At 44.6% G+C, this 26983-nt stretch overlaps 1 protein-coding gene across 1 annotated transcript in view; it reads left to right on the top strand.

Annotated features, from left to right (window-relative positions):
• The window catches only part of DNER (delta/notch like EGF repeat containing), a 239418-nt gene that overhangs the window by 91838 nt on the left and 120597 nt on the right, over positions 1–26983 (top strand). The window contains exon 7 of the mRNA XM_008690561.2: positions 2769–2914. Within this exon, the coding sequence (XP_008688783.2) occupies positions 2769–2914 (146 nt within the window). The remainder of the gene's footprint in view (positions 1–2768; positions 2915–26983) is intronic.

The following is a 26983-nucleotide window of genomic DNA, read 5'->3' on the forward strand; positions in this document are numbered from 1 at the left end:
AATGCCTGCCTCTAATTCCAGGTGATATAATATTACTTATGTTCCTTAGATTAGTTTTTCTACCAGACCAGTGGTTCTTAACTGGGAGCAATGTTTGAATTACTTAGGGAGTTTTTTAAAAACACACCTGCCAGAGGCCAGTCTCAGACCATTGATTCGGAAGCACTTGTGTTGGAGCTTGGCAGTATGTACTTGGAAAAAGCCCCTGCAAAATTATGAAGCTTCTGGTTTCAAAACTGGTGAAGGATCACTGCTCTTGACTCAGAGTTTGGTGTGGTAGGAATGAAGAGCGCGCCATCTTCGTGGCCCGGAATCTAAGTGGTTGCCTGGTTTGTACATGTGAGCTCAGTAAATGTTCACTGAGGAAGTGGAAGCAAGTTATCTAGAAAACTATACCATGCATATTTTTAACTACCCATTCATTTGAATTACTACTGGCTACGTAAATTTAATAGTTGAATAGAATTTTTAAAAGAACCTTCAGAGGGAGGCCTCTTCTACAGCTTTACGTAGCATTTTGTGATCTAAATGCATAGTAAGTAGGCCGGTGATATAGTTTTTAACAATAACTTAATATGAAACCGGAGAACAAGCAAAGATACAAAAGACACCTTTATAAGTTCTGATATCTGATTTTACCTCCATTATTTTATGTATAAAAATGTCTTTTAGGATAAGAACTCTGGTGGCATCCCGCCATTGTACCAGGCTCCATTTTTCTATCATGGTTAATCATAAGTTGATAAGCAACTATTTTTTTAGTAAACTGGAATTTTATGCATTCGAGTGATTGCTCTTTTTTAAAATTGACGTGTTGGATGGCAGGGCATTTTGGAAAGTCCTCCCAGGGAATTATCTTTGCTGCTCTGGCCATTTATGTACCCGTCTCTTGCCTTCTGACCAGCCGCTTCTCTAAGACTTGTCCCTTGTCATTAAGAAAGCTTCAGTAAGGGTGGGAAGATAAAGCACCTGAGACAGAGAAAAACCAGGGACCTGTATGTGAGAGTGTGTACTCGGGCACAGGTGGGCATGGCAGAGCTTGGAGGGGGGTGGCCTGTTGAGGAAAAGCTCAGGAATAAGGTGAGATCTGAGCTATAACATTGGGAGAGGAGGGGTATTCCAAGCAACCATTTACAGAGTTGGGGTGAGCCAGGCATGAGTGAAGGTGTCTGGGAGGTGGCGGTGAGGCGTCCACAGGTGTGGAGCCATGACAGAGGAAGTGTGAAGCTCTGTAGAGGAAGTGCTTTGGCTGGAACCATGCTTTCCCTCTGTCCCAAAGCCAATGAATGTTAAAGTTTTCAGTGGGAAATCTTAGGAAGAAAGCAACTAGTTCTCTGTGGCTGTAAAATACCACTGTTTGCGAGACCCGCGGTACCTGGCTTTACCGATGCACCGAGAGACATTTGTCTCCTGATTACAAACTGAAGTTGAAGGCTGTCTCCCCTCCATTGTGACTTGCTTTAACTTACATCACAACCTTAAAACTTGTGGATTGAATTAAGTCTCATACTGCTGTTTCAAATCTGTCATCTGCCTGGTCACACCACCCCCGGCACGAATGTCGCGCTTGGCGCTTTGCGGATTCCTGATCTCTGGGTGCTCCTCAGGCCGTGAGGAGAAGAGTGACCATTTTGTCCCTTTATTTGAGACAGTCTCACTTTATGCCTGTGTCCACTTGCCGTCATAAAAGCTCTCCCATTTGGATTGGAAAAGAGTCCTAGTTTTGAGGATAAATTTTACGGTCACCCTATTTTGCAGTTATTTTCCTTCCCTCACACAAGAGACAATTGGGGCTCAGAGAGGCATGGCTGTCTAGAACCACTTTCACTACCTTGTCTTAAGCGCCTTGTATGGGCAACACAGGAGTCTGTCTCCTGGATGATGGAAATGTTAAGTAGGTTGTTCATTTAGAAATGAAAAATTAGGCATAAATAAGTGAAGATTCTTGTTAGAAAAAAGACAGACACTCTCTTAGTGGAATAATTATATTATTGATGCAAGATACTTGTAGTATTATTTCTTCATTCCAATTGGAGGCTACTTTTTTTTCCACATTTATTGTTACCTCCTACGTACAAGTAGCTGCACGAGTTGCAAGATCATTTGGTGATAAATAGGACACGTCAGTGATAGTTCGATCAGTCTTCACCTGAGATTGGTCCTGTTTTATTAGATGGTTAAATCACATAACTTAATTGATACCGTGCAGATTGGTGAGGAAGTACACTATTTATCAATAAGCCCATCATTGAATGTGTTCTTGTCCTGCTTACCCACCTGTTAGGACACTGGGAGCCACTCGGGCAGGCTGGTACAGGGGGTGGCCTCGGGGGACATTGAGTGTTTGTCACGATCCAAAGTAGACAGGAGGAGGAAGAGTCGGGAGGTGTGGGCAGGTGGCCTCCTGGGAGAAGAGGGGCTCAAAACCAGTAAATTCTAAGATGCTAATGCGGGGATGGGATCGAGAGACGAAAGGGCCCCCAGAGGACACGGGGAAGGAGCGGCACAAGTGTCTAAGGCGATGCCTGAGGGCCTGGTCTCCTCTTCCCTGGGCCTTGGGTGTTTCTCATGACGCTTGGCCTTTCTTGAAAGGCCATAGGTCTGAATGGCCACTAGTCACATGCTTTGTATCTTTGCCTGAAATTGTATTTTGTTTTCCTCGTCAGACTTGAATGTTGCATAAAATAAACTCAGAGTCTTGGAGAAGCTCATAGTCTGGTAGAGTTTTACTTTATATTTCCTATTGTCTCCCCCCTCCCCCATTTTAGGTTTTGTGAATGATTCCGTTACTAAATCCATCGTGGCTTTGCGCCTGACTCTGGTGGTGAAGGTCAGCACCTGTGTGCCGGGGGAGAGCCACGCAAATGACTTGGAGTGTTCAGGAAGAGGAAAATGTACCACAAAGCCATCAGAGGTAAGGGGACACCTGGTGGCTTTTAAAAGCTCTATTTATGTGAATATGTATCTATGTCTGTATACCGATCTATGTCTATCTGTGTCTGTCTGTCAAAAATGGAAGGGGAGAAAACAAGTGCATTTGCTGAAAAAGCCCTTCAGATTTCTGGTTTCAATTATATATTAGTGTGCCACAGACGGACGCCCGGTGTCTGTATAACTTCTAAAGTAATGACAACAAATCTGTGCCGTGCTAGATTTTGCTTTGGTGGGAAGTAGAGATGTTTTGAGAACAGTCACCCTATCTGGCAGCAGACTCAAGAACGATGTCAGACAGAAAAGGTAAGCAGAGGCATTTATTTCCCAGTTATTACATCATCCCCTCCTTAGATTTTGCATTTCTCTAGCACCGATAACAGAGTTACAGGAGCAAGAAAAAAGGATGAGAAGGAACAGAGAAGAGGCAGGGTCGAGAAGGCTGACGTTATTTTTGACCTCTGCAGACCAGCGTCATTGATGCTATGGCCGGCCTGAGCCCTGCACCCCTTCTTCTTTATGGCTCAGGTGACACTGGCCTGGGGCAGGGGCAGGGACTGGGTAAGTTCCTCCGCCTTGTTCTCTGCTGAGTGACAGGAGTCAGAGGCAGACCAGTTCGGGACGATGGCCGCTGAGACCCACTCCTGCATTAGAGGGCTCCATTAAAACAGCTTTTGCGGGTGGACTGTTGGCTCCACCCATCATCCCAGGAGAGGGAGACTCACCCCTTACAAAGCGCCCTGTTCCATCAGGGCACATCGTTCCTCTTGCTACTTGCCTCCATGACCCTCTCCCTGTTCTGCACATTTGTCCACTGGCGTTCGTGCAAAGTGAAGTGGGTCCCCTAGGTCCCAAAAGAGTATGGTTTGTTTTAGACCAATTAAAAAAAAAAAGATTTTATTTTTTTGAGAGTGAGAGAAGGAGAGAGAGAGCTCGAGAACAAGAGAGCAGCACGAATGGGGGGGGAAGGGCAGAGGGGGAAGCAGACTCCCTGCTGAGCAAGGAGCCCAATGTGGGGCTTGATCCCAGGACCCTGGGATCATGACCTGAGCCAAAGGCAGATGCTTGACCAATTGAGCCACTCAGTTTTAGACCAATTTTAAGGGTGGCACAGGTGAACTTTCTTTGGTGAAGCTTCCGTATGGTAATGTCGGCGCCTTTGGTAATGGTGGTATGAATCTGGTGTGGTGAGGGGAGGCGGGTGACGGATGGGGAGGTGTTGGAAGATGCTTCCAAGTGTTGCTCGTGTCATCTTGGAAAACCCATGATTTTGATGTGGTAGGTGTACTATTTGTGGTGGCGTAAATATACCATTTTCCTGTGAGATATCCTCTGCAGGGGGCAGAATGCCCTAAGAGAGTCATGCAATAGTAATTTCTGCTAAATCTTTGAAAAGGAACACGAATGTAAACCAAAGCCAAAATGAAATCCCCGGGGCAGGAGATGGTGCCTGGCATGAAGCCAGGAGGCAAAGCCTGGGATTTCTTTCACAAAGCCAAGCCTGCCCTGTGAATCCTGTTTTCTTCCATCTAGGCCAACTTGGACTGTTTTCTCTCCTTCCTGAGGGGAAGCTTCATTCATCAATTTATGGGGGGGAAAAAGAAGTAAAGGATATTGGGTGTTCTTCTGTGACAGTCCAGGCTGAGGAGAGGGTATAGAACCTGGGAGAAGATGAGGAAGCAGTGCGGGGAGCTCATTTGATTAAGGACGTTCCAGAAGAGAGGAAGCATGCAAGACTGAGGAAAGCCAACTGTCTCAGCAGGAAGAGCATCAGACCTTCCAAGTGTGAAGAAGAGACACAGTGTTCCCAAAATTCATCCTTATTATTCCTAGTGAACAGTTCTGGGGCCTTATTGGCCCTGAGAAAGACAAGAGTGGTGGAAGAGAAATGGCTAAAAGGAGGGAGGGAGGACTATTCTTAGAATTTGGGACTGACACAGTGATTGTTTCCTTGTGAGCTTTCTCCTACAATGGATGACCCATCTGGGGAGACTTTTTAGCCATACAGCAGTCACCATGATTTGTTTTTTTGTTTGTTTTTGTTTTTGTTTGTTTTTTTAAGACAGAGAGGGAGAGAATGCATGCATGTGTGATACAGAGGGTCGGAGAGAGAGGAAGAGAGAGAATCTTAAGCAGGCTCTCCGCTCAGCGTGAAGCCCAACATGGGGCTTGATCTCACAATCCTGAGATCATGACCTGAGCCGCTGCCAAGAGTTGGATGCTCAACTGATTGAGCCACTCAGGGCCCCCCCACCATGTTTTCTTAAAACATGCATGTCGCTGGCTTACACCCCTCCTCCGCATGGGTGTCATCTGCATGGCAAGTCTCACTAAAAGGCTCTGCCTGATGGTGTAGAATTAACTCATTGAAAAGGCAGTTGAAGCATTTAGCACCTGGCAGGTAACTTGGAAACCTTGCCAACGTGCTTTGTTTTTCATGCAAAAAGGACTCAAAAGCCTTCCAGAAGAATCCATGCTAATTTTAGCAGGTCATTTCAGAGGAGGTACAGCTTCATTATGGGGTACCTGCTCTTTTGAAGAGCTCTGAGTGCCCCGCCTCCCCCCTTTGCCCCCAGCTTCCATCCCACACCAGGTGTACAAAGCCTCTGTTGTTGTTGCTTCTCTCAAAGCCCGCGTTTGCCTTCAGTGAAGTGAAGGAAATTGTGGCCAGTCATCTTACCTGAGCCACTATAATTACCCCGGTGATGCTAAGCAAATGACTAGGCTGGAATTACCATGTCCATTTATAGACCCGCCACATTGTTCTCTTGGAGAGAACCATCTGGAAGCCAGTCTTCCCATTCACAAAAACATGGCAGGCGTTGCACTACCTGTGGCAGGAGTAGGAATGGAAAGTTGGCTCATCTTTTTTGAGTCTACGTGACTTCCTGGGGCTTTTTGTGATTTTGTCGTGGCTGTCACAGTGACTTGACAGTAGTTGCTGACCATAAAAGACTGCTGCTGTCAGGTTTCCTTCTTTGTACTGTTTCCTAAACTTAGAAGTTATATAGTCCGGTCTTCCACCCAAGGCAAGAATCCACTTGTAGTACAAAACAAAAAGAACTCTACTTGGTGATTTAATGTGGTTGTTTCTAATCACTTTTATATCTTTTTATTAGATCATCCATCAAGATAAGAGCAATTCTCTGATTCCCATACTTCTCTCATTTGGCAATGGAGCTCTTCCCTGGCAGGTGTCCTTCGGCTAGAGGCTAGTTCACAATTCCCAGCTGATGGGTGCTCCGTAATAAAGCTCTAGTTGGCTGCTCTCAGACAGCACTCCATCCTCAGAAAGTCTTTTTTTTTTTTTTTTGAGGATTTCTTTATTTATTTTAGAGAGAATGAGAGAGAGCATGTACAAGTGGGGGGGGCAGAGGGAAATGGAGAGAGGGGGAGAAGCAGACTCCCCACTGAGCACGGAGTCTGATGTGGGGCTCGATCTCACGACCCTGACATCTTGCCCTGAGCGGACATCAAGAGTTGGACGCTAAACCGACTGAGCCATCTAGGCGCCCCGGGAAAGTCTTTTTCTATGTTTACTGTAACATGGTAAGGAACGCTGTGTTTTTGAAAATCTCCTTTTGTGACAAGTGTGGATTCTGATCTTTTCTTCTCCTTACCAAAAAAAAAAAAAAAAAAAAGACTGTGGTCACTACTTCTCTTTGAACTTTGTCACCAAGTTTGGCTGCTGTCTATTTGATACGTCCCTATAAGTGTCAGGGCTCTTTGCTGGTGTCGGCCTTAAGATCCACTTAGGTTCCGTGGACCCTGTCTTTCAAGGGCAAGAGTTGTGTATTAGGATTCTCCAGAGAAACAGAACCAACAGGGTATACACACACACACACACACACACACACACACACACACACACGACATGTATATCCTAGCCTATCCTATATATACCTATGAATTAAGGAGATTTATTTTAAGGAATTGGCTCATTGTAACTCCACTCACTGTGGAGTCTTAGTGACTCCGAAGTCTGACTGGGAGGCCGGTGAGCCGGAGACTCAGGAAAGAGCCGCAGCTCTCATGCAAAGGTGTCTGCTGGTGAACCAGGAAGAGCTGATGTTGGGGATGAAGTCTGCAGGCCGTCTGCTGCAGAGTTCTCTCTTGCTCAGGGGAGGTCAGCCCCTCATTCTAGTCAGGCCCTTCACCTGATTGGATAAGGCCCACCCTCTTTAATGGGGGTAAACTGCTTTCCTCAAAGTCCACCGATTTGAATGTAAATCTCGTCCAAAAACACCCTCACAGAAACATCCAGAATATTGTTTGACCAAATGTCTAGGCGCCACGGCTCAGCCAAGTTGTCACATTAATCATCACAAGATTCTCTTTTTTCTCAGATTCACTGTTGCCTCCTTTCTGCCCAATAGTGTTCCTTGCCCACAAAGTTAAAGGAATAGTTTTAAAGTTTTAGTTTGCCTAAGATTGGCTTGAGGCCCTGACAAAAAGGTCACGTTCCAAGCCCCTCACTCAGATTATGATGCCTTTTATTGGGCACTCAGGTGATTTGGCAAAAGTAGATTGTGGACTGCCATTCTGGAAGTAGGGTCTCTGGAGCAGAGCTTACCATCTCCCTACTTTTGCTGATTCCCTAAAGCAAATATACAACATCTTTTTATTCAAGGATTTCATTGTTCATAATTTTAAGGTCATGTGGAATTAATAAAGAGAAATGCTGATAGGTCATATAATGGTTCAATACTTATCTCAGTGCTTTCCTATGTGTTGGCCCTGGTCTGTATTGATAAGTAAATGGGATCAGGCCTCCATCCTTAGAAGGTTCCTTAGGATTCTCTCTAGCTCTTGTTGGGAATCTCTCATCTTGAGGCTGTTTGAGTTGGATCCTGGAGCTGCCTAGTTAGACTGTTTTGAGAGAGAAGCAAGCTGGCATCCTGTCTGAGAGCCATGCCCAAGCCCTTCTGAGGCCGTGTCTTAATTCTGTCTCCAAATGTGGGCCTGTCCATGAGAAAAGCACGAGCATGTTGGGCTTCTGGAAGTTCCAGACCTTCTGTGACCTCCCTCCTTACTGCTGGAAGCTGAAGGCTCGAGGTCCAGGAAGTCCTGGTCTTTTCACAGCCGAGTTCTTCTGGGTAGGGTTGGTTTATTGGAAATAAGTCACTGACCTTAACTGGTTGCTTTGTCTTGATAACACCCTTGTTCTAGAGCCTGTGTGGCCTGGGTAGGAGACACTACCCTTCTGGGAGTTTGTCTGCCGTCTATCCACACCCTCCTCATTTTTTTCCTATTTCCGAGGATGTGCCCCTTTATCAGGGCTCCCAGCAAGTTCCCATTCCTGAAGTGTGCTGATTTCCGATCTCATTCCCAGGGCAAAGCGATGAGCCTGCCCTGCGCTGGGTGCCCGGACATCTTTCCCAGCTTGAACCGCGGCTCCCCTCACTGTCCATGCGTCCCCCTGCTTCCTCCCTCTGCTCCCCGTGGTTTCGCTCCTGCTGTTCCCTCCCTCTGGCTGCTTAGCTGCCACACCACCCTACTCCAGCCCTCTGCCTCCTGCCCTCCCACCTTCCTCACTATATTTCAGGCTCGGCCCTAAACCTTCTCCTTCTGAAAGACGCCCCACCCGCTGCTGCAAGCTCCCTCTCTCAAGCCTGGTAACATTTTCTAATGAGACACATGACTTCTGAGTTATGCTTATATTTCTTTCTGTGCATTATTCTTTGCGTGCACTTCCCTGCAGCGTTATTACTTGTCCTGTGCCTGGTCCGGCGCTGGCTGCCGGCGAGTGCACATTCGGTCAGCTAAGGCGTGGCCTCTGAGGAGGAGTGGGGAGGTTGTGGGGCGGGGTGCTGGGTGAGTCGTGGATAAGAGTGCAGGGCCGCGTGTGCCACGGGCGGGATCTGCAGGAGCCTTTTGGAGGCCCAGAGAAATACCCGACTCAGACTTGAGATCACAGGGAGCTTCTCAGCGGAGTCTCAGATTGTAAGTTCCTTGACATCAGAACCTGTTTGGTTCCTTCTGTATCCATTGTAACAACTTAGCAGGGTGTTTTCTGCGTGGGAGGTGCTCAAAAACTGCCTGTGAACCGAATGAACAAAATAAATAAAAGAACAAAAATATGATGGAAAATCAAATCTCTGAGTTTCGAGTTAGATATTATAATTTGAATTATATGTTTGGTGGCGGGAACGAAGGAAGGACATGGTGAATTTGGTTTCATAAACTAACGAGTTGGAAGAGTCTCCAATCTAAAATCGTCGCACGGATGGTGTGACCCAGAATGTCATAGTAGCCCCTCGGGAACCTTTTAAGCAATGTTGCCCATCTTTTTCCTCTCATTTCAAAAAGAAATAGGTCAGAATAATTTGAACCAATGGAATCTTTGATGCCATCCTCCTGTAGGTTGGAAACTGTCAGCGAACTCCGTTTCGGGTTAGGAAGTAGCAGCCTGCCAGAGGGCGGGAGCAGATGTCATATTCTTTCATTCATCGCTTCTCCGAGAGCTAATTTTTCCACCGTCGTCAGTGTGAGTGCAAAGGCCCTAATGAGGCTTTGCAAAAAGCCTGTGACCTGGTGGGGTTTTGAGAAAGAAGTGGGGAGAGGGAGAGGGTAGGCAAGGAAGCACATCAAAGAATCAGAAGGGCGTTTGCTGTATCCTTCTCGGCATCAAAATAGCAGCGCGCGCAAGCAAGCTGCAGAGCTGCTTTCTTCTAGTTCTGTTCGGTGTGTGGCGGGATGAGGTCCCCACGGGCTGCCAGTGCCCAGGGGGAGTTTCTCCTGCAAGTAGGGAACGAAACACAGCGGGGGGGGGGGGGGAGAGCGGAGCCCCGATGGAATCTCCTTGAGGAAGCAGTGGTTAGCGGCGTCACAGAGAAAAGGGACAACTTTATTCTAAGAAATTGTTCTAAGGAGGGGGGCTTTCTCTTGACTGAATTAATAGTTCTTGACAGTGCTCATTAAACATTTTTGAGCTGGAGAATAGATGCTTTGGACTTAATGCCAAAATGAAGTTTCCTGAGATACGTTTATTTGCTACTAAGGGATGGGTGATCTGTCCTGCAGATTTTCCTTGCGGAAACTGCGTGGTGGACCTCTGAGAGAGAAAGTACTTTCATGGATAATAAAAATAGAATAATAATAATTAGAAACATATTAAGCACAGAGATATAAAAGTAAGTGCATCCCAGTTGTCGAGTTTTCAGTGGTCAAGGGTAAGCCTGTCAAGAATTTCATTGACTTGTGTCTGAATTATAATTCTTGGTACTAATGTAATTAAAAAGCCATTGCTGGGGCCCCTGGGTGGCTCAGTCAGTTAGGCATCTGACTTCGGCTCAGGTCATGATTTCAGGGTGGTGGGGTCTGGTCCCAGGTGGGGCTCCCTGCTCAGCGGGGAGTCTGCTTCTCCCTCTCCCTCTGCTCCTCCCCTTGCTCGTGCTCTCTCTGTCTCTCTCTTGAATGAATAAAGTTTTTTAAAAAAATAAAAATTAAAAAATCAAAAAGCCATTGCTGCCTTTCATGTCATAAAACAGGATGGTCCTATCATTGCCTACACAAAAACAGGACAGTGTCTTTGAGTCTATTTTAAATTATTTAAAGAAATAATTGTAAATTTATGTCCCAAAGGATAGATGTTTTGTCATGCTTCTGTTTGGTGTCATCATTTTCCAGAAGGTTGAAATGTATTTCCTCCTGCTAGCAGACAGTCGTGGGGGCCTTGCTGGCATCCCAAATATATGAAGGTGAGGATTATATCACTGCTGACATTCCCAGGGTCAAAGAATTGGGAGTGGAAGGTGATTTTGTTCTAAGATTTTATTTATTTATTTAAAAGAGAGAGAGAGAGAGAGCATGTGCGGGCGCACACACACGAGGGGAGGAATGGGGGGGAGGGGCAGAGGGAGAAGCAGACTCTCCACTGAGCAGGCAGCCTGGTCCGGGACTCGACCCCAGGACCCCGGGATCATGACGTGAGCCGAAGGCAGACGCTTAACCAACTGAGCCACCCAGGCGCCCCTGAAAGGTGATTTTTAAAGGACTCTCCACCTATTTTGTTTTAAACACCAGGAAACTGAGGTTTAAGAGAGCTTGAAGCTATTTGTCCAAAGCCCAAGAACTAGTTCATAGCAGAGGCAGGAGAAGGATGGAGGGAGATTTCTGGACATCTGTTGCAGGGCTCCTCCCGCTGGGCAGCTGCCTCCAGTAGAACATTCAGCATTACACTGAGCCTTACTGCTCATGCAGTGTCTTCACGTGAAGGTTTGCCATTCACTACAAGGAAAGCCAGACATTGCCAGGGTGAAAACTTTTCACATGGTTTGCCCTTATGATCTTTCAGTGCAGCCCTTCTTCAGGCTTAGCATTTGCACGAATTCTGTGAGGATCTTGCTAGAATGTGGATCGGGGTCCTGTGGGTCTGGGGTGGCCCTGAGATGAGACGCTAGTGACATTATGCCATGCCACGGAGATCAGACCCCAACGTCAGTGGTCAGTGCACTCGAGACCTTTCAAAGAGACTTGGAAGATTTAACAACTTCCCTTTGTGGTTTGGGGCATACATCGTACGGGGGACTAAGCTCTCTGGGGCTTTCTTCTTCTAGAGCAAACTTTGAGAAAATCGCAGTAGACGTGAACCCAGGAAAGCAAGGAAAGAGAAAATCCCTATAGGTGTGGCCTGCGACCCTTTACACGTAGCCCAGGCACTGGTCTTTGTTTTAGATGACCCCCCCCCCACTTTTATTGAGATACACTTGACATGTAACATTGCTTTAGTTTTAGGAGCACAATGTAATGATATGATACAGGTGTATATTGTGAAATGATCACCCTAGTAAGTTTAGTTACCATCCATCACCTCACTCAGTTACGACCTTTTTTTCTCACGATGGGAACTTTTAAGATCTACTTTCTTAGCGTCTTTTGCATATATGATAATGTAATAACTATAGTCATCGTGCTGTAATTAGACCCCTAGGAATTATACACTTCTTTTTTTTTTTTTTAAGATTTTATTTATTTATTCAACAGAGATAGAGACAGCCAGCGAGAGAGGGAACACAAGCAGGGGGAGTGGGAGAGGAAGAAGCAGGCTCATAGCGGAAGAGCCCGATGTGGGGCTCGATCCCAGAACGCCGGTATCACGCCCTGAGCTGAAGGCAGACGCTTAACCGCTGTGCCACCCAGGCGCCCCGGAATCATACACTTCTGACTGTATGATAAATAAGTTCCAGGGACAGGGTTTTTTTTCAGCCCCTGCGTTTTGCTCTCCATTGGTTACAACTCTTCGTCTTCACCAAGAGGAGAGATACTAATTTCATAACTCTGTATCAGAGACAGATAGCTAGCGTTCTTAGATTTTTAGTTGATCATTTGCAGAACATAAAAAGAAGGATCTGGCTAGATTTTTATGCCCACGAGAAGAAAATCCTCACTCTGGAACTTAGTGGGCATGCTTTCCTCTCCCTGAAACACTCATCCTCGTGTCCTACTTTACAGCCCATAAGTCAGCGAGCTGACGTGAGCATCCAGCAACGAGGCTGCTAACTGGCTCTGTCGCGGGGGGCATCCTGCCAGGAGGCACATTGTCACTCCTCTTTAGGGATCTGAAATTCATTAGGGGGGCTTGCTCACAACAAAAGGCATTTCTTCCACTCATCGTCTTGGATATTCACTTATTTTTTTACATTTTTGGTTCCTTCATCCATCACAAGCCCCTCAGGTACAGAGCTTCACTCTAACAAAATAAGGATGAAGGGCAGGGCCAGGGTCCCTGCTTTCCTGGTGTCGAAAGTCAGAAAGCTGGCATTGGAAATCACTGAACGTGAGCTTTGCCTGATGCCCAGATCTTTCCGGAAACCCCAACCACCTCAATGTCCTCAGCCTCTAATTAAGTATCCAGCCAGTGCCCATCTGAGGTGGGTTCCTACTTCTTCCAGCTTTTGAGGGGCTGGGGGAATCCCTTTGATTGTTTCCTCCCCATGGTTTTCTGCTCCGGGCAGCTGCTCCAAAGACAGCGGTAGTATAAATGGACTCATCTTCTGCCCCGAAGCCCGAGGAGACTAGAGCTTTAGTTTGGTGATGAAATTTGCCCGGTTCCTTCTGTGACATCCTCTTAGGTTTTAAGAACCAGTTCTGGGTCTGCAGCTTATCCTTCTGAGTTGTGGAGTATTAGGTGGATTCAGATGGAAGTCCTGTGTTAGTGGAGGGGACAGGACAACTTCCTCAAACTGAAGGGACATGCCTCTGGGCGTGTGACTAATGTCGTCATGGCAGGCAGAGTTGGGGGGGCGGGTCTTCATGGCATTAGTGGCGATCTGGTCCTTCTGTCCAAAAATAGCTCCCTGCTGGCCTTCCTGGTGCTTTTTCTTCAGAGGTTGGCCCCATTTTCTGCCTGCTGAGTTACAGACTCGCTGGAGGATTTGTCCCCTGGATGGGGTGTTCGTGGTTTTATTTACAACACACAGTGTGGCTTCACCTCGACCAGCGGTTTTTGACTTTTTGGTCTCAGGGCTCCTTTATAGTCTTAGAAAAGGACCCCAAAGAACTTTGGTTTACTGGGTTCTATCTATTGATACTTATCACATTAAATTAAAACTGAGGAATTTAAAAATATTATTTCATTTAATTAGTAAACCCATCACTCATGGTAACAAATTAACACTTTTTAAATAAAAAATAACTGCATTTTTCTTTTTTTTAATAAAGATTTTATTAATTTGTGAGTGAAAGAGAGGGAGCGAGAGAACACATAAACAGGGGGAGGGGGTAGAAGGAGAAGCAGACTCCTGCTGAGCAGGGATTCCCCACTCGGGGCTTGATCCCAGGACCCCAGGATCATGACATGAGCTGAAAGCAAACACTTAACTGACTGAGCCACCCAGGTGCCCCAAAAAGTAACTACATTTTTCAAAGCAGAAAGAATTTAGGGGGAAGAGAAGCACTGTTTTCATTTTAACGAATCTCTTTACTATCTGGCTTAAAGGAAGATGGCTGGATTTTTACATTTGCTTTTATGTGCAGTCTGTTGCAATGTGTTGTTTTGGTTGAAGTGTATGAAGAAAATTTAGCCTTAACAGATACTTAGTTGGAAAACGGAGGAGCGTTTTAATAGCCGTTTCAGATAATTTGGGATATTTTTCTTGTAAATGCTTTAAAATTTGACAAGTGGCAAATTCATTTTTTTCATTTTTTTAAATTATAATAATTTTTTATTATATTATGTTAGTCACCATACAGTACATCCCTGTTTTTGATGTAAAGTTTGATGATTCATTAGTCGTGTATAACACCCAGTGCTCCATGCAATACGTGCCCTCCTTACTACCCATCACCAGCCTATCCTAATCCCCCACCCCCCTCCCCTCTGAAGCCCTCAGTTTGTTTCTCAGAGTCCATAGTCTCTCCTGCTTCATTCCCCCTTCTGATTACCTCCCCTTTCTTTATCCCTTTCTTCCCCTGCCAATCTTCCTAGTTCTTATGTTCCATAGATGAGAAACCATATGATAATTATCTTTCTCTGCTTGACTTATTTCACTTAGCATTATCTCCTCCAGTGCCGTCCATGTTGCAGCAAATGCTGAGAAATTGTTCTTTTTGATAGCTGAGTAATATTCCATTGTATGTATGGACCACATCTTCTTAATCTAGTCATCTGTTGAAGGGCATCTCGGCTCCTTCCACGATTTAGCTATTGTGGACAATGCTGCTATGAACATTGGGGTGCATATGGCCCTTCTCTTCACTACGTCTGTATCTTTGGGGTAAATACCCAGTAGTGCAATGGCTGGATCATAGGGTAGCTCAATTTTTAACTTTTTAAGGGACCTCCACACTGTTTTCCAGAGTGGCTGTGCCAACTTGCATTCCCACCAACAATGTAGGAGGGATCCCCTTTCTCCACATCCTCTCCAACAATTGTTGTTTCTTGCTGACAAGTGGCAAATTCTTTTTTTTTTTTTTTAAAGATTTTATTTATTTATTTGACAGAGATAGAGACAGCCAGCAAGAGAGGGAACACAAGCAGGGGTAGTGGGAGAGGAAGAAGCAGGCTCATAGCAGAGGAGCCTGATGTGGGGCTCGATCCCATAACGCCGGGATCACGCCCTGAGCCTAAGGCAGACGCTTAACCGCTGTGCCACCCCGGTGCCCCAAGTGGCAAATTCTTAAAGGTTAATTGAATGAGGGAATCTGAAACCATATCAGTGAACCCTGGTACTATTAGACATTCATTGATATGTCTTACATTTTGGATCTTCTACCCATAAATGGTTTTTTATAACTTCACATATTGGTCATTTGGAATATACTGGAGTTATACAGAGCTCCTCAAAGTTGACACATTTCATTATACATTAACAAAAAAAAATCACATTGGTGGTTAATTTCACCACCAGCCTCACCAGGAATGTCTTGAAGTATTGGGAATCGGTCAAGTTCATAATGGAAGATACAAGTTTTCCAAAATTCTAATTTTTCCTGAAAAGTTCAAATTTTATCCCTGATAACAAAAACTATTGGCTGTTTTACTTGACATGACAGGGTCACTTTATTGATTTGAGAGAAAATATCTGCTGAATAGCCAAGTAAGAATAACTCTAGTTTGTCAGTCATTGTTTTGAGGAAAAAAGGTGTTCCTTGTAAAGTGAGCTAGTGCACGGCTCAAACAACTGTGCTGTGTGTTTCCTTGAGATCAGTCCCTGACCTTGGGGGTGCAGCAGGAGTGCTTTATGCATACCTCCAGTTTTGTTACAGAGAACGTCAAAAAGATACGCATTCAAGGATTGAGATTTCATAAAATTTTATTTTTTTATGTCTTCATCAAGGACATTCTAAGTGAAACTGGCATTTTTCCCCTGCAAATGCTTGATGACAGTGAAGAGGCGTTGATTGCTGCCCCAAAGTCTCCGCTTTGATTTGTGTGGAGGCAGGAACAGTTTTTCTCACCTTTGTCTTGCATCTTTAGTACCAATTTCAACAGAGTGGAAGAGACACATCACATTTTAATATTATTATAAGGTAGTTTTGACCTCATGGACCCCCTGAAAGGGTCTCAGGCCCCTTCCCCCCAGAGGTCCAGGAAGCCCTGCCCTGGTCCAGGCTTGGCCTTGAACCTTTCTCTAGGGATTCTCTTTACTTTCTGCACCTTTAACCTATTTTTCTGACCACCTCCAGGTTAGTTTTGAAAGGTCATTTTTTCTGTCTGTGACCTTGAAAACCAGTTTGCAATTTTGTCTCTCCTCTGGAGTGATTCTGCGAATGGCTTCTTTGGAATAGCTCTGGGTCACTTTGCTGAAGGCCAGTTTGGCAAGTCCCCATTCTTGTCTGCCTCTTGACCCTCACCCCCAGGGTCTCAGACCGTTTCCACCCACACGCACGCCCACCTTGAGATCAGCAGCACACTGCCCGCTGGGGTCTCCAAGGCAGAGTCCCTTCCCTTGCCTCTTTGTGCATTCTCCCTTCCCTGCCAGGCTCTGCAAAGAGCCAACTCAAAACCAAATGGAGGATTTCCTAAAATCCTGTTAAAAAGACAGAATGAAAGCAGACCAATGACAATCACAGAAATCCAAACTGGTTAAAACCAACCTTTCTTTGAAATGCTGTCGCAAGCTCTTTAGGTAGTAATCAATAACAAGAAAATGGAATAGATTACTTTTCAGAAAATCAGTCTGCTTTCCTGGGAGAAGAGGCAAGACTTCACTCCAGGATCTTGCTGGTAGGGAGGACAGGGCTGGTGTGGGGAGGCAGCAAGACAGAGCTTGGGTAAGCAGTATGCCTTGCCTTTTTGGTAAACTTGGCACCGAAGGGAGGGAGAGTGTGGCACGTTGCTCCAGATGGGGAACCGAATCAAAGGAAAGCAGTTTTGCTTCTAGAGCGAAGGATGCATCGCACTGACGCATTGACGTCGGCCAGAGCTAGGAAGCTGGCAGATGAGGCAGGATGGTAGGTGGGGCATGATTAATGGATGAAGACCCTGGACGGGCTGGAATCCGGAGAGATACAAGAGGGGGAAGCTTCCTTCTCCGAGGCAAGTGATGTCAGGCACAGGGGGTGATAGAATTTTTAAAACAAAAAAATTTTTTTTTATTTTATTAAGATGAAATTCCTAAGATACAGAACTAACCATTGTAAGGTGAACAGTTCAGGGGCATTTAGTCCACTTACAGTGATGTGTAATTAGCACCTGTGAAAGGTGGAATGAAATGGTCACATATGTCCAGAGGTTTTAAAATGGAGCCAGGAGGCCATTAAGGAGGTGGGCCTTGTGCATGTCCTCACCATCCTCACTGGTGGAAGCAGGAGCTTTTGAACTGGGCCACACTGCAAATATTCTAGGGACTTAGCCTGCCCACCTGCACCCGGCTACTGCAAGAGATTTTGCTTAGCGATAGCCTTAGAGACCACTTATACTCCGTTTAGATGAGTTTTCTGCCAACATCAATCAAAACTCTTTGTAAACAACATATACAGGCATTTCCTTTTGTCTTTGAAAACCCTTGACTTTTGTTCCCTGGTGGGGGGTGGGGCTGCACAATTTGGATTGCTACCAGAAATCTGTACTTCCCAAATTGTAATTCTGAGACCCCTGAATAAATGCTTTGGTTTTATTTTAGCTCTGCTTTTCTCGGTTGATACATCTTTATCTAGTTTCAGGGCATTTTGTCACCCCAGGAAATGTGTCCCCGTGCAGCAGTCACTGCCCACTCCTGCCCCCCAGCCCTTGGGGACAACTGGTCTGCATTCTATCTCTAGGGATTTACCTATTCTTCTTCTTTTTTTAACCTATTCTTGATATTTCATATAAACATAATCATATAGTCTGTGACCTTTGAGGACGGGCTTCTTTTGCTCAGCGTAATGTCTTCCAGTTCATCTGTGTCGTTCCCCATGTCCGTACTTCCTTACTTTCGTGGTTGAATAATATTCCATTGTACGGCCGTGCCACAATTTGTTTACCTGTTTACTGTTGGTGGACATTCGGTTTGTTTTCAGTTTTTGGCCATTGTGATAGTGCAGCTAAGAACACATGTGCATGAATATTTGAGTCTCTGTTTTCAGTTCTTTTCAGTGTCTACCTGAGTCTCTGAGTCTCTGGGTCGTATGGGAATTCTGTTCAGGGCAGAATCAGGTCTGGGTTACCTGCTCAATCCCGGGGTATCCTTTGCCAGCCTGGTTTATTCCAGGGAGTGTAAGGTAAAGAGGTTTAGAAGTGATGGTCCTCTGATACTGCCTTGACTGGCAATTGGCCAGGAAGCTACCACCTCCATGACAAAGGGACAGGACAGGAATCACCCCAACACCTGTCGGACTGTCATGAGCCATCACGTGGGTTTCTTCTTGCAGACTGCCTTTTCCTTGTCCTCTAAGAATAACCCCAAGAATAACCCCAAACCTGCATGTCTGTTACTCACCAGCAACAGTGAACTCATTCTGTACTCAACTTCCATTCCCGTAATGGACATTGGAGGCCAAGATCGGCATTGAATTGAGCCACCAACATTAGTCTTTCCCACGGTCACACCGGAGGAGAATTTCTAGCTTAATAATTCTGAAGTTAAACCGGACATTTCCAAGTCAATAAGGGGCAGAGGAGCTGGCTTCAGAAGGGAAGGAGAAAGCTCTCCCTGGAACCCAGCAAGTGCTTAGTAATGGATATACATACGGAAAGACATTATGACAGGCCCCCAGGGGCCATCACCATAAAGGCAAGGACCCTCCTCTATACGACTGTACTTGGTTTCCACACGATTCTGGGCAGAAAATTCAAGCTGTGTCTTAACGTTAGACAGAGGTGACTCTGTGATATATTCAGGGAGATCTCATTTAGGGCTTAAGTGTGGAGGGAAGGGAGCAGAGGATGCTGGTGTGACAGGCTTCCGGGAATGNNGAGAGGCCCTGGCAAATGTAGAATGTTCCAGAGTTTTCCAGAATATAAAGGTCATTAATTATGTAGGACACCAGAACCGTCATTTATACATCTTGTTTTTGCAGTCATAACATTTTGGCAGGAAACAGTGGGAAGATGAAGCACGTGAGCACAAGAAATGCTGGTAGCAGCTTCCAGAGTACCGTTTATACGTTCCATAAATAATGACTCACGTGTGTTTAGCTCTGCATCTATAGAAAAACTTAAAAAATTTTGCTTTTTCTCTCTTCATTGTAGTTAATAGTTGCTTTCTTTCCTAACATCACTAGAATGATTTTGGTTTTTCTTTTTTCTTTTTTTTTTTTCATTTCTTTACATGCTTTCTTCATCACATTTTACCTATGTTCTTTTTCTTTGTCATTGTCTGGTCTTGGTTTAATGTGGTATGTATTGAAGAGCTGTGAGCAAAGTACCATAGGTAATCACCATCAAATGGTGTCGGTGACAGAGAGGCAAATAAAGTCATAGAAATCAAGCAACACAAGGTACATTAAAGTTCAGTAGAAACTGAAATATGGGAAGGACGAGTTACATGTCATGAAAACACCCTGTCGAAGTGACGAGGCAGCTACCTGCTGAGGAAGTCTGTAGGCGTCTGGAATGGAAAAAGAGCCTTCAGCAAGATGAATGCCAAAGGTCGTGGTTGGCTTGAACTTGGATTAGGTTGAGGGAGAGTCTGCCCCCCCCCCCCCCCCCCCCAAGGTCACAGACTGTGGGAACTCTATTGGAATCAGATCACTTCTCTCCGAGCTTGAATTATTCTTGTTGATTTTTCAACCAAAGCTTGCTGCTCTATTTTGGGGGTTTCTTTACACATGGAAGATTTGGGGGATTAAAAAAAAAAGGTACTATGTTGTGATATGTAAAGTCAGAAGCAGCTGCCAGGTTTGACCTTTGCCTCCAGGGCTCTTTCAGGTTGCCAAAATAAATACAAATAGAAGAAGTATGGGCTTCCATATTTAGATTAGTATAATATCATACCTCCGTTTTCTACCGAAAGAACAATTCATTTTATAGTTTAATCGAATACATTCCATTAGATGCAGCTTGGTTGAAATTCCTCAGGTTGGAGACATCAGTTGTATGGCTGTATCCTGGTAGAAAGGATCTTCCACTTACCACGGCCCTGCGACGTGGACATTTTCTTCACCCAACTTTTTGCATGCGGATGTAGAGACTCTTGGGGATGAGCTTACATGATTTCAGTAAGGGCTGAAATTTCAAAACGTCATCGTACTTCCAAAGGGACTAACATTCAGCTTCGTTTCCATCAGTAGGAGCGTGTGAAGGTATCAGTTTTGTCACCTCGCTGGAGAGAGAATTCAAGGCGACAGCAAATACCCATGTGTTTGAGGAGAGCAGTCCCTGTGCTTGGTCCAGACAATGTCAGTGTGGACTTCCACATTGGTACAGACCGTGCTGATGAAGTATGAGGCTTCATGGCATTGTGGCAGCCGGTGGACGTGGAGGCAGATCAGAGGTCAAGGTCTGACTCTGGTACTTACTGATACTGACTTGCTTAATTCCCCAGAGCTTTATAATCACAACGATGTGCAACTAGCACCTGTGAAAGCCAGGGTTTGAACAGGGAGCCGGGAGGCCATTAAGGAGATGGGCCTTATCCCAATGATGGGAATGATGACAGTGTCCACATCGCAGAGCCACAGACAGTGTTCACATCACAGAGCCGAGGCACATGCAAGACCAGGGCTTAGCACAGATTCCATATAGGTGCTGGAAAGCATCCTAGTGGAATCTGACATGAGATCACTTACGTGGAAGCGTTTTGTAAAGTCCACGAATAAAAGATGGCGCCTATGATCCCCAGCCAGTAAAAATGGCATTTGTTATCTGCATGACCAGCCACCTTCCTGTGGCCCTCGTGGCACCTGGTGCTCCAACCCTGTTATCCTTGGAAGTTTCTGCTTCCACTCATCCTCTTTTGAACTACCCAGGAATGCTTCTGGCCGGCACAATGGATTTTAACTGATGGTAGTGGAAATCATCTGGGGCTAGACTCATGTTTGACTTCCTTCTCAGAGTTCCAATATTGAAGGATAATTGTTGGGAAAAAGTTGATGCTAGAATTTCTGAATCCAAGTCACCAGCATGTACTCTATACACTAGCATTTTTGGGGGGTTCTGCTTTGTTTTTAAGACTTGTGCTGTCATAAGAGTTGGTGCCGTTGGCCACTGATAAATGTGCGATTGGCTGTTTGCCCTACTTCTTACCCATCATTTTTGAAGTGTGGCTTAGCTACATGTATTTCTAATTTTGCAGTTAAAAAAATGAAATTGTTGACAAATATCACTTTAAGCCAGAAATACTCATGAATATGTAATTGTTCCCCGAAGAGAACCTTGTTAAAAGGGTCGTCTAAAAAATAAAAACCATAGTTATCAGCCAGCAGCAGTGAGAAGAGAAAAAATTATCTTAAAATTTTTACTACAAAGGTCTTTACTTCTGAACCAAAAATTCTTGATTTTTCAAAAAAATGCTTTTAATAAATAAAAGTAATTTGACATTGGTTCAGTGTAGGTGCCCGTGCTGTTGGGCAGAAGGCAGTGGGCTGGGGCGGGAATGAGGGCGTGTGCGCATCAAGGATGTCTAGGGAGGTCCTTTCAGCCCCAATTTTCTTGACACACCAGCCTGGAGGGATGCCTGGAAACCTGTTATTTGAGCTTAATTCCTGTGTAATGAAGGCCTGATTTCCTATTTAAATGCAAATTTCCCTAAAATGGTATCACACTAAGGTTTTCTCTGTCGTTAAAACTGGAGTAACTTAGTTTCCTGAGGGGTTGGTTTTAGTAGAGGAGAGAATAGTAGATAATTCTAGGTGTTGGATATGAGAACAAGGAGCTGGGTTTGGGGAGGTGAGATTTGTTAGCAAATCTGAGCCCTGTGTTTGGTTTTCATTTTTCCCCGGTTTAGACACAGGGGAGGCTGGTGTCGTTTGAGCCCATCGTCCGAGACAGATGTTATGCTAAATACACAAAACTGCTTTTATTTTAGGGGGGCCTGAGTAGCTCTAGCAGCACTCATCTGATGACATGAATGACTTGGAGCCCCATTCCTTAGCAAAAGCCCGTGTATGCGTCCCCCAGAGAAGATAGGAATTTGGGCCAGCTGATAGGGTGGTTTTTTTTTTTTTCCTCCCTTTCCAACATGAGCATCTAAAAATTATAATTAGGAAAATTATTTGAGATTGATTCCCACATTGGGGACTGTCATGTATGGCAGCCTCATGATAAGATGTATCGGCCTGTGTCAGAGCCTATGCACATGAAAGAGGAAGAGAAGTTAATGTTGTTGTTAAGACTTTAATTATTTATTTGAGAGAGAGAGAGAAAGAGCACAAGCAGGAGGGAAGGGCAGACTCCCCACTGAGCAGGGAGCCCGATGCAGGACTCAATCCCAGGACCCCGGGGATCATGACCTGAGCTGAAGGCAGACACTTAACCTACTGAGCCACCCAGGTGCCCAAGAACTTAATGGTTTTTTTCCAGCACTTATATGGATCTATGCTTAGCCTAAGGACTTCCGTACCCCACAGTCCTTTGACATGGACATTTCATCACCCCATCTGATGATGGGGATCCTGAGGCTCCAGGGAGTTAAGTATGCATTTTCTTTTTTTCCTAAGAAAGAATCAAAATCCAGTATCCTATTCTAAGAGTCGTACGTACAATAGAAAAGAAACTACCAGAGTCAAAATGGTTAAAATATGATATATTGACGAAGAAATTTTGAATGGAAGATATGAGCAATGTTCATGTTCCTATATTCAAAATCTGTGTGCAGACTTTTCTTTCTTACTTGGACTTGGGGGATTAAACTATTCCAATGGAAGGGATCATTTCATGTGAATACTGTAGATTAGTAAAAATAGTTTGAAAGCAAGCAAGATTCGTCATGCCTCTGAACTTCAGTAATTCTTTCGGCACCCTGAGTTAGATAGTTTGATGAGCTTTTCCTGGAAGTTATTAGAATGATTCTTTTCTAATTATCTTGGAGAAACACAGTTATTAGATATAACCTGCCTTTTGTCCAGGATGAAAATGATGAAAGCAGCAAATGTTTAATGAGATAAGATTTAATTAAAATGAATGATAGGACCTTCCCACCTTTGCTGGTTTTACTTCACTTTGGGTGCCTGTAAATTCAATAAAGTAAGAAATGCATTTGTTAGATCAGGGACTCTGAATAAAATACTAAAATACTGAGGGAACGTTTTTAGTCAAATTCTATGGTCTCAGGGATCATATAATCAAGACACATCTTTGGGAGTTTAGGTTATGATACCCGATCTTATTTCACCTATGAAACATTCTTACTTCGATAGGAGAACAAGGGGCTGAAAAATACCTTTCCCTCCCATAATGAGGGCTGAACTGATCCCTTAGGCCTTCTCTTCTGGGTTTTGCTTATTTGTTCCCCTTCTCTCTCTTGGATTGGATTTGAGCCTATCCACAAAAGTACAGAAACTACAAAACAACCCATAGAAACTACAAAACAACCCATAGAGGAGGAAGACAGATGTGAAGATGGAGGCAAAGAAGAATTATAGGTCCGATGGGAACATCAAGCTAGGTTAGTTGTACTTGTACAGAGGAAGACCCTCACACCACTGAAGACTGGAAGTGGGGCACACACCCTTTGGTTAGCCGTGGCCCATGACTCCTCACCCTCTCCAATGGGCATGAGGAGGAACAGGGAAACAGGGAAGGGGAAGGAGAGAAGAAAGGAGTGTGTCTGGCAGGACACCTGTCATTAAGATGGACATCACACAGCAGGTGGCCTGTCTCCCCATCTCCAGATTTTGGGTGTCAGAGGATGACAAGGGTCTTGAGTCCTCAATGGCTCATCCCTAAAAGGACAAAACCTGCCACTCAGGACTGACCTAAGGAGAGACCCAGAGCAGTCAGTGTTTGAAACAGTCAGGGCAGGGAGCTGGGAGTTCTGTCTAAGGGAGTAAGTATTGTACCTTTAACGTGGGCCACGTGCAGCCAGCTCCTGTGTGGGCTCCCCAGCTATCTGAGCACTGTGGTTTACTGTTAATGTCGTTTCTTTTAATAGAGGGAAGATGCTAGAATCAGATTATCTAGGCTCACATTTCAACTCTTCCACTTATTAGCCAGCAGACCTTGGTCAATTTACTCATCCTCTCTGTGCCTCAGTTTCCTCAAATATGACACTGGGATAGCAGTAACAATGAGGATAACTGCATTTTGCAAAGCCCTTCTAAGAGCAAGTACTGAGTGTTCAATAAATGTAGACGATGAAGATGGTAGTGGTGATGACAGTGACATAGACGTATTTCTCTAACTAGCTTGTCAGTTCCTGGAGCACATGAACTGTGTCTTAAACGTCTCTGTATGTATATTGCCAACCTCTCCAGAAGGCTGTTGTTCAAAGTATCCCGTAGGATCATGACTTCCTTACAAAAGCATCAAATGTTTGTGAAGGACTAAAAGCAGCATTTGAGGAAGATTGCTCCGAAAATAGTTGGAGGAATAAACCAGAGAGGGTGCAGATCTGTTCTGGGCTGATTTGGCACAACTCACATGTTGACGCCCTCACCCCTATGACCTAAGAATAGGACTGTATTGGGAGATTGGGCCTTTAAAGAGACAATCAAGGGGCACCTGGGTGGCTCAGTCGGTTAAGTGCCCGACTCTTGATTTCGGCTCAGGTCATGATCTCAGGGTCATGAGATCAAGCCCTACATGGGGCTCTGTGCTCAGTATGGAGTCTGCTTGAGATGATCTCCCTCTCTTTACCCTTTTCCCCTGCTTGTGCCCCCTCTAAATAAATAAATAAATAAATAAATAAAATCTTAAAAAAAAGAGATAGTCAAGGTGAGACAAGGTCATATGGGTGGGGCCCTCATCCAAGGTGATTGGCGTCCTTACAAGAAGAAGAGAGTAGGACACAGACCATCACTAAGGAAAAGGTTTGTGGAGACATAGGGAGGAGGTAGCCATCCATGAGCAGGGAGAGGGGCCTCCAAAGAAACCAACCCTACTGACACCTGAGTTTTGATTTTCCCGGTGTTTAGAGTGTGAGAGAGTAGACTTCTGTTGTTCGAGCCTCCCAGTCTGTGGTCCTCTGTTATGGCAGCCTGAGCACAGGGATGCGGTGAAAGTAGGAAAGAAACCCTCGAGGGGTTTGTTTGCAGCCCAGGGAGGCATGCAGTCAGTTGCAGGAGGAGAGGGGTAGTGGGGACTTGTAGCCTCCATGGGACTGAAACTGGGGTGCCTCAGATCTAAGATTTCAAGAGGCCTTTGGAAGCCAGCCCCTTCAAATTCCAAATCAGCGCATGAATGCTTCCATTATCCCCCTTCTCAGAATGGTGTTCGAACCCCACCCCTCCTACTTTGCAACTCGATTCCTTGCATTTCCGAATATCTTAAATTGTAAGAAATGTCTTTGCAAGGAGACTAAATCCATCTCCCACTGTTTCTGACTAGCTGTGTGACCTTGAGCAAGCTACTTAAAGTCTCTGAACTGTTTCTTCCTTGGTGAAATAGAAAAATCATTCTGATCTTGCAAGACTGTTGGGAGGATTAAGCTGATCTTCAGAATAGTACTTAGCATATGGCGGGGCCTTTCTTCAATAAATGGTGGTTGGGTACCTTCCCCGTCCCCACTGGCTTCCCATCTTTAGAAGAATTTACCACTGGTTCGTTATCTTTGCTTTATGCTTAAAAATGTAACTCAAGGGACGCCTGGGTGGCTCAGTTGGTTAAGCGTCTACCTTTAGCTCAAGTCATGATCCTGGCGTCCTGGGATCGAGCCCCAGGTCGTGCTCCTTGCTCAGTGGGGAGCCTGCTTCTCCCTCTCCTCCCTGCCCGTGCTCCCTCTCACTATCTGTCTCTCTCAAATAAATAAATAAAATCTTTAAAAAAATGTAACTTACAGTGGGTTTTCCATCTGAGGTAGCTTGAGGAAGATGGTAGGAAAGGTCTTTATTCTTCAGTGAGTCTCTCATCAATAATTTATACATCAAAGTGTCCATTTTATTAAAGCTTTTTCTTTACCATTTTCTTTTCATGTAGCAAAGGAAATAAGTAGGAGACTAAATGGAATTTTAAAATAAGAAATTAGAATGGTACGTCATTTACTTATTGGATCAGGTTGGTTTTTTTATTAGGGAAATTCAATAAAAGATGAATTTTCAGTGACATTCATTTTTTTTTAAAGTCAAACTTTACTTTTGCTAATGGATTAGCACTTTTTATCAAATAAATACACAGATACTGGTGAACTGAAGATCCAGGCTGATTACATGGAAATCTTATGCCTAATTATGGCCGTGCTCAGCATGCTGAGAACACAAAAGTTGCCAGGATATGGTTAGAAACTACTTTTGAATGTCTCCATTCTGCCAATCCATATATCCACTTTGAGAGAGAAAGCCTATTACAAAATTTCCTGAACGACATTTACTTTCTCCTCCCTTGAGGAATAGAGTAAACTTCAGTGTCCTTTGGAAGGAAAGACCAGGGCTCATTTCTTATTGCTCCTATTTTTCAGAATTTAACATTTAAGCCAAAGAAATGAATTCTAGGAATTCATGAATGTCAAGTTTTGAATTTCATGTTCAGATGATCTGCATGTTTTCTAAGCCTCTGTTTTTTTTTTTTTTTAAATAAGCTGCTATGTTTGCAATTAATGAATCCAACTAGAAGAGGGATAGTGTGTTTAAGGTTAATGGGAAATAAGATTTTGAGCTATAAGCAATGCGAGCTTGTTGTTTAAATTCCATGTGTAGTGAATGAACAGTAAGACCCAGCCAACAGACAAGAATTTAAAAAATGTAATTCATAATGAGTTTTCCTTTGAGGTCATTTACTGTGTTCCCAGCAGGGGGCAAAACTTTGTCTCTGTGGTTGGGCTCCAGGGGTCCCTGTGTGGCCTGGGCTCAGGAAGAGGCATGTGTAGGGATTTTCACATCATAATAAGAATTCTCAGCTACTCTCTTAAATTTTATATCCAAACAACCATTTTTGAATTACCAAATCTATGTTCTTAGTAAAAGGCTAAATTCTACCTGTCTTAAAGACCATGCTAGATTGGTCTTCTGACCCATTAGTTATAGCTCACCTGTGCTGAATCAAACGAACACGTGTGCTGTGATGACTGCTTTTTATCTAGGTTTTAGTGTCTGT

Source organism: Ursus maritimus, unplaced genomic scaffold (genome assembly GCF_017311325.1).
Source record: "Ursus maritimus isolate PB19 unplaced genomic scaffold, ASM1731132v1 scaffold_1, whole genome shotgun sequence".
Taxonomy (NCBI): domain Eukaryota; kingdom Metazoa; phylum Chordata; class Mammalia; order Carnivora; family Ursidae; genus Ursus; species Ursus maritimus.